The 14,847-nt window shown below is 41.4% G+C and overlaps 1 protein-coding gene across 1 annotated transcript in view; it reads right to left on the bottom strand.

The window, feature by feature from the left end:
- LOC122542260 (uncharacterized) overlaps window positions 1–12,054 on the bottom strand; it is a 73,775-nt gene extending 61,721 nt beyond the window's left edge. Inside the window, exon 1 of the mRNA XM_087978313.1 lies at window positions 11,642–12,054. Coding sequence (XP_087834439.1) covers window positions 11,642–11,792 — 151 coding nt within the window. The 5' untranslated portion in view covers window positions 11,793–12,054. The remainder of the gene's footprint in view (window positions 1–11,641) is intronic.
- Window positions 12,055–14,847: the final 2,793 nt, after the last annotated feature.

Here is a 14,847-nt window from a genome sequence, read left to right as displayed (position 1 = left end):
TTGGATGCTGCCTGACCTGCTGCGCTTTTCCAGCAACACATTTTCATCCCAACTCCTGTACTCAATAGTCTGACCAATAAAGGAAAGCATACCAAACACTTTCGTCACTATCCTATCTACCTGCGACTCCACTTTCAAAGAACTATGAACTTGCACTCCAAGTTCGCTTTGTTCAGCAAAATTCCCTAGAACCTTACCATTAAGTGTAGAAGTCCTGCTAAGATTTGCTTTCCCAAAATGCAGCACCTCACATTGATCTGAATTAAACTACATCTTCCACTTCTCAGCCCATTGGCCCATCTGATCAAGATACCACTGTAATCTGAGGTAACCTTCTTTGCAGTTCTTTACACCTCCAATTTTGGTGTCATCTGCAAATTTCCTAACTATACCTCTTATGCTCACATCCAAATCACTTATATAAATGATGAAAAGTAGTTGACCCCAGGTAAATTCTTGTGGCACTCCACTGGTCTCTTAACATGTTTAATTTGGAATTAGTCCATTTGACTGTTACTGACTGTTACATGAGGTCTAGAAATTATATCAGAACAAAAGAACTTTTGGGGTAGAAAGTGATCCTTCTCAATTTTCCTCTGCGTTCACTGTCTAAGCAATCTACCTTTCCATTACTCCACACTGTTAGAACTTGCAGATGGTGTTGTTCTTGCGTATATGCTGCCCTTGTCCTTCTAGGTTGTAGGGGTCAAAGGTGTGGAAGGTATGAGTTGGCGAATGCACAGTGCGGGTATAATGGGTCAAATGGTCTGCTTATGTGCCATACCAATTCTGTGGATTCTGAATTGCTGAAGTGCATTGAGTACAGTGTGTAAATTACTGCTGCAGTTGGGACCGTAGGGAGTGAAGATTGAGAATTGGAAATGGGGTGTCAATCAAGCAGGCTGCTTTGTTCTGGATAGTATCAAGGTTCATGAGTGTTGTTGGAGCTGCACCCATTCAGGTAAATGGAGAGCACTCCATCACACTCCTGACCTAACGGTCAATAGGAGGAGACTTATTTGTGTGGGATTCCCAATCTCTGGCCTGTTCTCGTAACCACAGCATTTGTTTGGCTAAGGAGGGCAGTTCAGATGGAGGAGCAGTTAGAGCTGAACAAGGATAATTTAGAAAGGGAGTTCTGTGATTACCAGACCAATTGAAAGGAATTCTTTCTCCCATAAAACATTTGAGAATCAGCCTCACAGAAACCATTTATTCTTGGGTTTTGCAGAGTCAAATGCAATCACAACCTGTCAAGTATCTACCACATTGCAGTCCCATACATGCCAGACCAGGTAAGGACAGACGATTCACTTCCTTCAAGGTCATTAGTGAACCAGATATTGTTTCTGATACCAATCAATAATTTAATGATCACCATTACTGAGAGAAGCTTCCTTTCCTAATTTTGTTAACTGAATTCAAATTCACTTGCTGTGGTGGGTTTGATCCTCAGTTCGAAATGGGTGACCACCCCTGTTCAACTCTGGAGAGTATAAACTCCAGTCAGGGGAAAGAGCCTCAGAGCCTCCACCTTGTTAAGTCTCTAAATTTTAAAATTTATTGATATAAAATCACCATTTTTTGTTCAAAATGCCAAAAAATATAGACCCATTTCACTGAATCTCTTCTGCTAGGACAAACCAACCGTTCCAGGATTCAATCCAATAAAGCTCTGTCTGAGTCCATCCAAGGCATGGAAGTTCTTTCCTTAGGTAACAAGACCAAAGCTACATAAACAACTCCAGCTTGATCTCACCAAAATCCTGTAAAACTGGACAATAGATAGCACTTGTATCTATTTCTGTAAGACACTTTGGGAGAATGTGAAGTCACGGAAAGAAATCTGACATCCTTCAGACCCAGAGCAATGTAGTTAATTTTTAACTGTGTCCGAAATGGTCGAGACAGCCAATCAATTTGAGGGCAACTGGGGAGGTGCAACAAATTTTAGCCAATGTCACATTCACCCCATGGAAGATCAAACGAAAGGCAGTCAATGAGTACCATATAAGCAGATGAAAGGCATAGATCATTTTGGTTGAAGGTTCTCTTTCTGCGAGATACATTTCTATAATTCTATTTAATGCAATTAAGTCAGAAAATACTGCAACAGTCAGGAAGCACATATAGAGTCATAGAGATGTACAGCATGGAAGTACATCCTTTGGTCCAACTTGTCCATCCTGACCAGATATCCTAACCTAATCTTATGAAGTTGAAGGCGTGTACTGCATCTTTAAGAGAGACTGAATGCTGTTCTGCACTGAGAGCTTACAAGAGCAGTCCCAGAGTGTACTGGAAAATTGAAAATATGTAACATTTGGGTGTGAAATAAATACCTGAGGTGGTTCCTGTTTTGACAACAATGATAATTTAACCAATCAGTTTAAATTGTACCCCAGGATACTAAAACCAAATTGAGTTTGAATTTATTGTTTTGCCAACATTGAACCAATGAGACAATCCAATGTTGGGGATATAAAAAAGGCAGGCGGTTTGAAAATCAGTCAGAGTAACTGCCATCGAGAGAGACACAAGACATCGAAACATTTTCTATCATAGGCACCTTTTCATATGAAACATATTTGCAGTAAAAGGAAGAAGTTGAACCAGGGAGACCTTCAGCAAGAAGAAGACAGGCACCGAAGATGACAGCTGCTGTATGGTTTTGAAATTAATTTGACGTAATTTTAATAAGTGTTTTATTGGAACAGTATATTGTTATAGAGATGGGGCAGGTAATAAGCAGTTAAGAGAAAGAGGGGCTGAAAGTTGTGAATAGTTGTTCATGAGCACTTTTAAAGTTAAAGAATAAATTGATTTTATTTTCTTTAAATAGTGGAATTTGGGAGTTCTCTGTCACTCATATTATAAAGATTACGAGGCAACATGAGCTTTTCTGTGTGTTTAGTTTAATTAACAGAGAGGTTCACCACTGAGTCGTAACAGTTTGTGGCTTGGATCCGATATTTGGACAGGTTTAGACTGATCCAGTCTGAGATTTGGATAGGATTAGACAGATCCAGTCTGAGATTTAGACAGGTTTAGTCAGAGGGAAAAAGTGAGAACTGCAGATGCTAGAGAACAGAGTCAAAAAGTATGGTGCTGGAAAAGCACAGCTGATCAGGCAGCATCCAAGCAGCAGGAGAGTTGACATTTTGAGTATAAGCTCTGAGCATTCCTGATGATCATAAGCATTCCTGATGAAGCGCTTATGTTCGAAACGTCGAACCTCCTGCTCCTCGGATGCTGCCTGACTGGCTGTGCTTTTCCAGCACCACACTTTTTGACTCAAGATTGGACAGAACCAGTCTGAGATTTGAACAGATTTGGGGTACGAAAGATCCCAGCAGATTTAAACACTTGCTGATTAGTGTCCTAGATCTTTAAACAAAACATAGGTGAGACAATTTGTTTAATTTCCGGTTTTTTTGTAATTGGTTAAATTAAAAGTGAGAGAAATGGCTCTTAAGATTATTAAAGAAATTTTGGGGTTTGAAGATGCTTCCCAAATTTGCCAAGAAAGTTTAGAAAGACAGAGGAAATACATACTTTTAGAATTAGCAAATAGGTTAGAATTGGGTTTAACCAGGGACAAAAAGAAAGCTGAAATTGTAATAGAGTTGGTCAAGCACTTAGGTGTATCAGAAAAACAGACAAGTGCAGTAGAGTTAGAAAATCTTAAAATTGTAATTGAGGCAAATGGAGTTAAAGAAAGAGAGAGGGAGAGAAAAAGTAAAGAGAGAGAGGGAAAAAGACAGAGAAGGTTCTTAGCTGAGCAAAGAGAGAAAGAAGAAAGAGAAAGGGAGAGAGAATTTGAACTTTAGAAGTTGTGAATTAGTCAGGAAAGTCAAGGTAACAGGATGGAGATGAAGAGAGAAGGTCGTGATGTATACAAATATGTTAAAACATTGCCACATTTTGCCAGAGAGATTCAGTCAGACCAAGGGTCTAATTTTACTGCTAGGCTGTTTAAGCAAGTCATGGATAGCTTAGGCATACACTTTAAATCAAGTGCATACTATCCCGAATCCCAGGGAGCTTTTGAAAGGTGGCATCAGACGCTGAAGACCATGTTAAGAGCGTATTGTCAGGATTACCCGAATGATTGGGTTAAAGGTATCCCATTCATATTGCTTGTAACTGGAGATGCCGCAACGAATCTACTCAGTTTACTCCCTTTGAGTTAATATTTGGACATGTAATGAGAGGGTCTTTGAAATTAATTAAAGAGAAATTGACAGGACCAAAGTCGGAGATCTCATACATAGATTATGTATCTGAGGTGAGGGAGAGATTAAATTGGGTAGGTGAATTAGCTAAACAGCACCTGAAGAGGACACAGCATAGAATGAAATAAATGGCAGATAAAAACTCTAAAATTCAGAAGTTTTCCTGTGGGGATGACGTATTAGTGTTGTTACCAGTGGTAGGAGATCCCTACAAAGCCAGGTTTAGTGGTCCCTATTAAATTGAGCAAAATTATAGTCAGATAAACTATCTGGTAAAGATGCCGGATAGAACAAAACACTGCATGTCATGTGAATATGATCAGGTGTACCCTAGAACTCTGTGGCAAGCTAGGGAAGTGATTGCTGAGATATTTGTTTCATCGATAGTCACAATTTAGGTGCCAAAAGACTGGAGGTTGGCTAATGTGGTGCCACTATTTAAGAAAGGTGGTAAAGACTCTTCAGGCAACTATACACCAGTGAGAGCCTGACATTGGTGGTGGGCAAGTTGTTGGAGGGAATCCTGAGGGACAAGATTTACATGTATTTCGAAAGGCAAGGATTGATTAGGGATAATCAACATGGCTTGTGCGTGGGAAATCGTGTCTCACAGAATTGATTGTGATTTTTGAAGAAGTAACAAAGAGGATTGATGAGGGCATTGTGGTGGACATGATCTATGTGGACTTCAGTGAGGTGTTCAACAAGGTTCCCCATGGGAGACTGGTTAGCAAGGTTAGATCTCTTGAAATACAGGGAGAACTAGCCATTTGGATACAGAACTGACTTGAAGGTAAAAGGCAGAGGGTGGTGGTGGAGGGGTGCTTTTCAGACTGGAGTCTTGTGACCAGTGGAGTGCTGCAAGGATCGGTGCTGGGTCCACTACTTTTTGTCATTTATATAAATGATTTACATATGAACATAAGAGGTATAGTTAGTAAGTTTGCAGATGACACCAAAATTGGAAGTGTAGTGGTCAGTGAAGAAGGTTACCTCAGATTACAATGGGATCTTGATCACGAGTCAATGGGCTGAGGAGTGGCAGATGGCGTTTAATTTAGATAAATACGAGGTGCTGCATTTTGTGGAAGCAAATCTTAGCAGGACTTATATACTTAAAAGTAAAGTTCTCGGGAGTGTTGCTGAACAAAGAGACCTTGGACTGCAGGTTGATAGCTCCTTGAAAGTGGAGTCGCAGGTAGACAGGATAGTGAAGAAGGTGTTTGGTATGCTTTCATTTTTTGGTCAGAGCATTGAGCATAGGAGTTGGGAGGTCATGTCGCGACTGTACAGGACATTGGTTAGGCCACTGTTGGAATACCATGTGCAATTCTGATGTTGTGAAACCTGAAAGGGCTCTGAAATGAGTTATAAGAATGTTGCCAAGGTTGAAGGAGTTGAGCTATAGGGAGAGGTTGAATAGGCTAGGACTGTTTCCCTGGAGTGTCAATGGCTGAGGGGTGACCTCATAGAGTTTATAAAATTATAAGGGCATGGATAGGATAAATAGACAAAGTCTTTTCCCTGTGGTGGGGAGTCCAGAACTAGAGGGCATAGGTTTAGGGTGAGAGGGGAAAGATACGCAGAGAATGGTGCGTATATGGAATGAGCTGCCAGAAGAAGTGGAGGAGACTGGTACAATTGCAACATTTAAGAGGCATCTGGATGGGTATATGAATAGGGAGGGTTTAGAGGGATATGGGCCAAGTGCTGGCAAATGGGACTAGATTAGGTTGGAATATCTGGTTGGCATGGACCAGTTGGACCAAAGAGTCTGTTTCCGTGCTGTACCGCTCTATGACTCTATGTTGAAACCTTATTATAACAGACAGGGAACTGGAGAAACAGGTGTTAGTTACTGGCCCACAGAGTGAGGAATCAAATCCAGACGCTGTGGAGTTTGATGTGCCTCAAAATACGATAAACGAGGAGGTCCTTGAGGAGTGGGATAGGTTAGTGAACTATCTGTCTCATTAACAAAGAACCCAGTTGAAAGGTCTGTTGCAGCAGTATGAGGTCATATCCAGGAATAAGAAGGGGAGGACTAATACTATTGTGCATGACGTGGAAATAGGAAATGATGTACTGATAAAACAACACCCCTACAGACTTAATCCTTTCAAAGCCACACAGGTCCAGAAGGAAGTGGATGCGATACTCAATGAAGATATCATTGAACTGAGTCCGAGTGAGTGGATTTTACCGATCATGTTAGTTCCCAAACCTGTTGGGACTCCACAATTTTGTGTGGACTATTGGAAGGTCAATGCCATAACAAAATTGGACTCATAGCCAATCCCAAGATTGAAGGACTGTACAGAGAAAGTTGGACAAGCCACTTACATCATCAAAGTTGGACTTACTGCGTGGTTAATGGCAATCACCTTTATCAGACAAAGCAAAAGAAGTTTCTGCATTTGTAACCCCAGATGGACTATATCAATTCAAAATGATACCTTTTGGAATGAAGAATCCACCAGTCACACTCCAAAGACTCATAACAGAGTTGTGGCTGGATTAACAAACTGTGCAGTTTATCTGGATGATGTAGTGATATTTAGCGAGTCATGGAAAGATCACATGATACAGTTGGCAGAGCTCTTGAATGATCATGAGAAGCAAAACTGGTAATAAAGATATTCATGAACATAGTGGGCAGCACGGTGGCACAGTGGTTAGCACTGCTGCCTCACAGCGCCAGAGACCAGGGTTCAAGTCCTGCCTCAGGAAACTGTGTGTGTGGAGTTTGCACATTCTCCCTGTGTCTGCGTGGGTTTCCTCTGGTTGCTCTGGATTCCTCTCACAGTCCAAAAATGTTCAGGTCAGGTGAACTAGCTATACTAAATTGTCCATAGTGTTAGGTGAAGGTGTAAATGTAGGGGAATGGGTCTGGGTGGGTTGCTCTTCGGAGGGTCGGTGTGGACTTGTTGGGCCGAAGGGTCTGTTTCCACTCTGTAAGTAAGCTAATCTAATAAACTTAAAGAAAACAGAATTCGCAAAGGAAAGGTGATGTTCTTGGGACATAACATTGGTAGTAAAGGTTGACGTCAAGGAATGTGAAGATGACGGCCATTGAGAAATTTTCACAACAATCCTCAAAGGGAGAGGTGCTTTGATTTTTGGGACTATGCAGATTCTATTGGAAGTCGAATAGTGTGGTGCTGGAAAAGCAGGTCAGGCAGCATCCGAGAAGCAGGAGAATCGGTGTTTCAGGCATAAGCTCTTCATCAGGAAGGAGGGTGTGGCCCAAGGGGGCTGAGAGATAAATGGGAGGGGGTGGGGCTTGTGGAAAGGTAGCTGAGAATGAGATAGGTAGATGAAGTTGGGGTTGAAGGTGATAGATCGGAGAGGAGGGTGGAGCAGATAGGTGGGAAGGAAGATGGACGGGTAGGACAAGTCAAGAGAGCAGTGCTGAGTTGGAAGGTTTTACTGGAAGTTTGTTTTAAACTTCAGCAGCGTGGTGGCACCGCTAACAGATATACTGAAGAAGAATACAAAATTTTGGTGCACAGATCAATGCCAAGAGGCATTTGAGAATTTAAAATCAGTATAACAACCCTATCAGTTTTAGTTACATCAAATTTTTGAAACCCTCTGAAGTTGCAATTGATGCTAGCAATACAGGAGTTGGAACTGTACTGCTACAGGAAGATGATGATGGAATTGAATGGCCAGTTGGATACTTTCAAAGAAACAGAGAAAATACTCTACCATTTAAAAAGGCATGTTGAGTTTGGTACTGGTCCTACAACATTTTAATGTTTACGTGACGAACAATATGTCAGAGACAGTTGTGCACATGGACTACAATCCTCTTACATTCTTGGAATGATTTAAAGACAAAAATATCAGACTATTTGGTTGGAATCTTATGTTACAGACATTTAATTTACAAAATGTACATGTTGTGGATCGTAAAAATGTGATAGCAGATGCGTTATCACGAACTTAAAGGAAAAAGTATAGATAGGACTGAACAGATTCCAATGTTTTATAGGTGTGTGCAGAAATTAATATGAATTTAGATTAATGACCTACGTATTTCATTGTAATGGGATTAAGAATTAGAAAAAAAAAGCCATCTTTTCATTATGAAGGTTCACTTTTTCTTAAGGGGGGAGGTATTATGAAGTTGAAGGCGTGTACTGCACCTTTAAGAGAGAGTGAATGCTGTTCTGCACTGAGAGCTTACAAGAGCAGTCTCAGAGTGTACTGGAAAATTGATAATATGTAACATTTGGCTGTGAAATAGATACCTGAGTTGGTTGACAACAATTATAATTTAGCCTATCAGTTTTACTTATACCCCAGGATACTAAAACCAAATTGATTTTGAATTTATTGTTTTGCCAACATCAAACCAAAGAGACAATCCAACGTTGGGGATATAAAATATGCAGGCATTTTGGAAATCAGTCAGAGTAACTGCCATTGAGAGAGAGACACACACACAAGTCATTGAAACACTCTCTATCAAAGGTACCTTTTTATGTGAAACATATTTGAACCAGGGAGCTCTTCAGCCAGAAGAAGATGCTGAAGATGACAGCTGCTGTATGGTTTTGAAATTAAGTTGACATAATTTTAGTAAGTGTTTTATTGGAACAGTATATTGTTATAGAGTTGGAGGTAGGTAAGAGAAGGGGGGCATAGAGTTTTGAATAGTTGTTATTTCATGGTCATTTTTATAGTTAAAGAATAAATTGATATTTTCTTTAAATAGTGGAATTTGGGAGTTCTCTGTCACTCATATTTTAACAGATTATGAGGCGATGTGAGCTTTTCTGGGTGTTTAGCTTAATTAACAGGGGCTCGCTGCCTTGAAATAACACCATTCTAGTCCCATTTGCCAGCACTTTGCCCAGATCCCTCTGGACCCTTCCTATTCATATACCCATCCAGATGCCTTATAAATGTTGTAATTGTACCAATCTCCACCACTTCCTCTGGCAAACAAAGAGTTTCACTAGAATTTTGCTTTTCCAATGATTTTGGATTTAATGCAGTATTCCCCAAACTATGCCCCATTTAGAGACCTGGAAATTGTCGTGACCCATCAATGAGACTTGGAAGCTGTCACCATGAGGGAGGGAGCATGGTTGCTACAACAGGGTCAGTGCTCCATGGTGGCCATTGTCACCTCAGAGCTCACAGCCCCAAGATGTCAGCTTGAGAGCCCATTTAGAGTCTTAGACCCTACTTGGGGAAAAAACACAATCAGGGAGATGAGTGGAATGTTGTCCCTTAAGAGGATCAGAGTATAAAAGGAGGGATGTCTTATTGCAATTTACAAGGTGCTGGTGGAATAGATGTGATACATTTGCTGTGGAGAATGCGGGAAAGTGCTTGTTCAAAAGAATTGGGGACATCTGTTCTTAGTATCAATGAATCGCTGTAAATAAGGTGATAACACTTGTTCACTTGTGGAATGTGTGGCAGTACTTCCTTCTCACGCCAGGGGCTGGAGGCACATATATTTCACAATCGGGTGTCGGATAACTACATTTCTGTTTATATTGAAGACTCTTAACAAAACTCATACTGAATAGGAAAAGAACTTGTAATTTAATAAGCTGAGTGGAATATGGACATAATAGAACAACCCTGATACATTTTCATGTATACTATACTGAACAGATTTGAATTTATGAAGCTCAGTTCCCTCTTCTTGACTGTGCTGGAATGTGAATGTTTCATTACCCTTACAGGTGAGGAAAAAACTGACATAATAAGGAAATTGGAAGATGTTTACGTGTGAGTGAGAGAGAGAAAACATTCTTCTCTAAATTATATTCACTGACTGAAGGGTTCAAGAGACACAGAGAGAGTCAGACAGACAGAACTGAAGCTGGCGCAAAGATTAACCCTTTATGGTCTGATTTGAGTGAACACTGGATTGTCATGGATTAAATGTTTGTGTGTTGTTCCCTGGAGCTTTAGATCCAGGAATGTTACGAATTTAATTTGTATTCTGTGAATCAAAGATGATTTTAAAAGAAAAAGCCATTTTGTAGGACAATGATACTGGGCATGTTAGCTAAGCAAGGTGACCCCCCATGACCTTTTTCACATCATTTAGACTAGTCTCTCGTTATGATGTACTAGCCAAAGCAATTGACCATCTGGCCTGGCTTAATCCAGGGTTCCCATTTTGATGTGCATGTCGCTTAACTAGTCAAGCATACTCAGAACTGTCAAGGAGTTTCTCTTCCTCTGCAATATTTTGCCATTTGGTTGCTGTTTATCTGATTAAGAACATGTGGCATTTTTGTAATTTTAATACCAATTTCCAATGCCAATTTATAACAATATCAAATGTAATGTTAATACCAGTATAAAGACAGCTTGTTTGCAGCAATAAGGGGAGTAGCTTGAGAGAACTCTTAGGGGTAAAAGCTGGTGCCGCTAATCTGCTAATGCTTTTAGAACCTTAGTTCAAAGCTGAAAATGTGTTGCTGGAAAAGCGCAGCAGCAACACATTTCTCCAGCATCTGCAGTCCTCACTTTCTCCTAGAACCTTAGCTCAAGCCTGGCTTGTAGGTATCTATGTTATAGTGTAACATTGATGCCATTGGAAAATAAAGCTCCCTCTCTCATGGTGACAGCTTCCATGGTCTCACTGAGAGGGTCACAACAATTTCCAAGTCTCTAAATGGGGCATGGTTTGGGGAATACTGCATTAAATCCAAAATAATTGGAAAAGCAAAATTCTGGTGAAACTCTTTGTTTGCTAGAGGAAGTGGTGGAGGCTGGTACAATTACAACATTTATAAGGCATCCAGATGGGTATATGAATAGGAAGGGTTTAGAGGGATCTGGGCAAAGTGCTGGCAAATGGGACTAGATTGGTGTTAAGACACGGCTATGAACCTCCATTAATTAAACTAAACACCCCAACAAATTTCACGTCGCCTCGTAATCTGTTAAAATATGAGTGACAGAGAACTCCCAAATTCCACTATTTAAAGAAAATAATATTAATTTACTCTTTAACTATAAACTAAACTGTATGTAAGAGTTTTATATTCCAGACTACCACAGAGTACGATTTCTGGGGCGAACCAAGAGAGGCCAAAGGTCGAGTCCATCAGGGATTCCCTGAGCTGTCTCAAATAGTTACTTCAACAGTACTGTGAGACGTTTTGGTCCACTTATGTAAGGAAAGTGCTGTGGGGCTTGAATCCTTGTGTATATTTAGGATTGAGGTAGACAGATTCTTAATCAGTCAGGGAATCAAGAGTTCTGGGGAAAAGTCAGCAAAGTGGATTTGAGGAATGTCAGATCAGTCATGATCCTATTGAATGGCAGAGCAGATTCAAGAAGCTCCTGCTCCTATTCCTGGTGAAAATTGCTGGAGAGACTCAACAAGTCTAGCAGCATCTGTGGACAGATAAGATAGAGTTAACCTTTGGGATTCCAGAGATCCTTCTTCAGAATTTCCCATTTTGGGAAGCCCAATTTCCAATGCCAAGGGTCATTAATGTGTGACCGAAGGGAAAAGGCGCTGCAGACACCACATACAGCGACCCCCGGCGGTGGGAGGTCAAAATCGCCCATCCCTCCCCTCTCCGGTGTCGGGAGGTTGGAATCGCCGCCTTTAGATCCATGGAGCCAGTGAGACCGAGCGCGAACGGACAGCGGCTTAAAATTAACCCGGCGACTTTCCGTCGGAAGATAAACCGCTCAAATCCTGCCTCATCAACTCGAGCCCCTTCCTGAGCAGCGTTGTGCCGACATCGCTCGGCTGCCAGTAACCGTTCCAGCCGCGCCAAGGGCTCAGGATCAACAAGCCAGACCAAGAGGTGCCCTAAGTGCGGTAAACCTGCCCCACAGCGCCCCCTGAAGTACCGGCAGACCACTTACCTGTCTACAGTCTCAACAGCGTCGTCTTCCCTAGCGGTGAGATTGAGGTACTGCATTAGAACGGCTTGGTTTATTAGATGAAAGGGATTAGATTCCCTACAATATGGGAACAGGCCCCTTCGGCCCAACAAGTCCACACCGACCCTCCCATGACACATTCCCCTACTAATGCACCTATCATTATGGGCAATTTAGCATGGCCAATTCACCTAACCTGCACATCTTTGGATTGTGGGAGGAAACCCACACAGACAGTTACCTAAGGCTGGAATCGAATTCGGGTCGCTGCGCAGCGAGACAGTAGTACTAACCACTGTGCCGTCCCGAAGGGGCACCAAGGGTTTTTCAATCAAAAAGGATAAAATATATTAAAAAATATATAAATACTGCAGAGGCTGGAAATCTGAACTACAAAACGTGTACTGAAGATACGCAGTAGGTCTGGCAGCATCTGTGGAGAAAAATAATACCTCCAGTTGGATATGATTTCAGAATTGACTGTTTGTTCTAAGTTTGGCAATGTGTGAATGTAGAAATTTTTTTTCATGCTACTTGTGGGTAATTGGTACTGGGTTAAATGTGGTTGAGGTAGTTTCCTATCAATTGTCCTTCATTTATACCATGTCTAGATTCTATCTAATTATCAGGGATAAGGAAAAGATCATTGATGAGTCTGAAAAAAAGAAACACTTATCTTAGTTAACAAGATGGTGTTACTGTGTGTTAGCAATTAGTACATCATGTGGAGATGCTGGTGTTGGATTGGGGTCGACAAAGTCAGAAGTCACAGTTGTAGTCCAACAGGTTTGTTTAAAAGCAAAAGCTTTCTGTGTGCTGCCCCGTCGTCAGGTGAAGTCTCTACTTAATAGTTTGCATTCCTTGTCAGAACTTGCATGAACTGTGCAGAATACATCTAATGGATGCGAGCATAACAGGTAGTTAGTAAGTTTGCAAATGACACCAAAATTGGAGGTGTAGTGGACAGCGAAGAAGGTTACCTCAGATTACAACAGGATCTGGACCAGATGGGCCAATGGACTGAGAAGTGGCAGATGGAGTTTAATTCAGATAAATGTGAGGTGCTGCATTTTGGGAACAAAGAGACCTTGGAGTGCATAGTTTCTTGAAAGTGGAATCGCAGGTAGATAGGATAGTGAAGAAGGCGTTTGGTATGCTTTCCTTTATTGGTCAGAGTATTGAGTACAGGAGTTGGGAGGTCATGTTGCGGCTGTACAGGACATTGGTTAGGCCACTGTTGGAATATTGTATGCAGTTCTGGTCTCCTTCCTATCGGAAAGATGTTGCGAAACTTGGGTTCAGAAAAGATTTACAAGGATATTGCCAGGGTTGGAGGATTTGAGCTATAGGGAGAGGCTGAACAAGCTGGGGCTGTTTTCCCTGGAGTGTCGGAGGCTGAGGGGTGACCTTATAGTAGTTGACAAAATTATGAGGGGCATGGATAGGGTAAATAGGCAAAGTCTTTTCCCTGGGGTCGGGGAGTCCAGAATTAGAGGGCATAGGTTTAGGGTGAGGGGAAAGATACCAAAAGAGACCTAAGGGGCAACTTTTTCTCGCAGAGGGTGGTACGTGTATCGAATGAGCTCCCAAGGAAGTGGTGGAGGCTGATATAATTGCAACATTTAAGAGGCATTTGGATAGGTATATGAATAGGAAGGGTTTGGAGGGATATGGGCCGGGTGCTGGCAGGTGGGACTAGATTGGGTTGGGATATCTGGTCGGCCTGGACGGGTTGGACCGAAGGGTCTGTTTCCATGCTGTTCATCTCTGACTCTTCTGTGAAAAGCTATGACAACAGCAGACTTAGTGGAGGTAATGTTACTTCAACATGCAATCATGAGACATTGGAAAGTAGATATAGGCCATTATATCTTACTGAACTTCTTTTCTTCTCTGATATACAATTAACAATCTCTTTGTCTGTCTCCCTTGATTTCTCTCTCTGGACTCCATCTCCACCCATTAACTTTCTTCTTTACCCTCCATTTCCCACACACATCAGCATAAATACCACCTTTTCCTAGCTGCTTTCAGTTCTGAAGTGTTACTGAACTAAAAACGTCAGTTTTGTTTTCTCTCTATAGATACGGTCATGACTACGTTTCTCCAGCAATTTGTTTTTGATGTTTGCCTTTGGTTTTGTCTACTTGTTGTTTATGATGTGTAATCTTGACTGTTGGTGCATTGTTAAACTTTTCCCACCATGCCTTCTTGTGATTCTTTGACCTTCATTTCTCATATTACCAATTTGATCACCTGTCTTGAATCTACCTGTGTTTTGCTACACATACTAAGCTTGATTCCTTCATGCTTGTTTATTTTAAAGCCCTTTTCATGTCCCTAGTTACACAGTTCACTAGAACACCATCCCAACACGACAAATTGTACTTTCTCCCATGTTGGTGCCAGTTCCCCATGAACTTGCACCCAATTCTCCCAATCTTTGAGCCATGCATTAATTTCTCTAACCTTATTTGTTCTATGACAATTTGCACATGGTTTGAATAATCATCCAGAATTTGTACCTGTTTGGTTCTATTAATAATTTAATACCATGACTACTGTATTTTCCCCTTTTCAATTCAGGTTTCTCATCAGCCCTGGACAGATGCCCTCAAGTCTGGTGCTGGGCAGATAATTCAGCTGTTCAGAGTACATTCTTTACTGCAGAGAGCAGTGTCAATTCCCCTTGATGTACTGTCACGTACTACTACATCCCTTCTTGCTCCAC

This window comes from Chiloscyllium plagiosum, unplaced genomic scaffold, assembly GCF_037043375.1.
Source record: "Chiloscyllium plagiosum isolate Xiang-an unplaced genomic scaffold, Cpla_swu_hap1 HiC_scaffold_33, whole genome shotgun sequence".
NCBI lineage: Eukaryota > Metazoa > Chordata > Chondrichthyes > Orectolobiformes > Hemiscylliidae > Chiloscyllium > Chiloscyllium plagiosum.
Note: the sequence above shows the minus strand (reverse complement) of the source record. Positions and strands in the feature narration are given on the sequence as shown.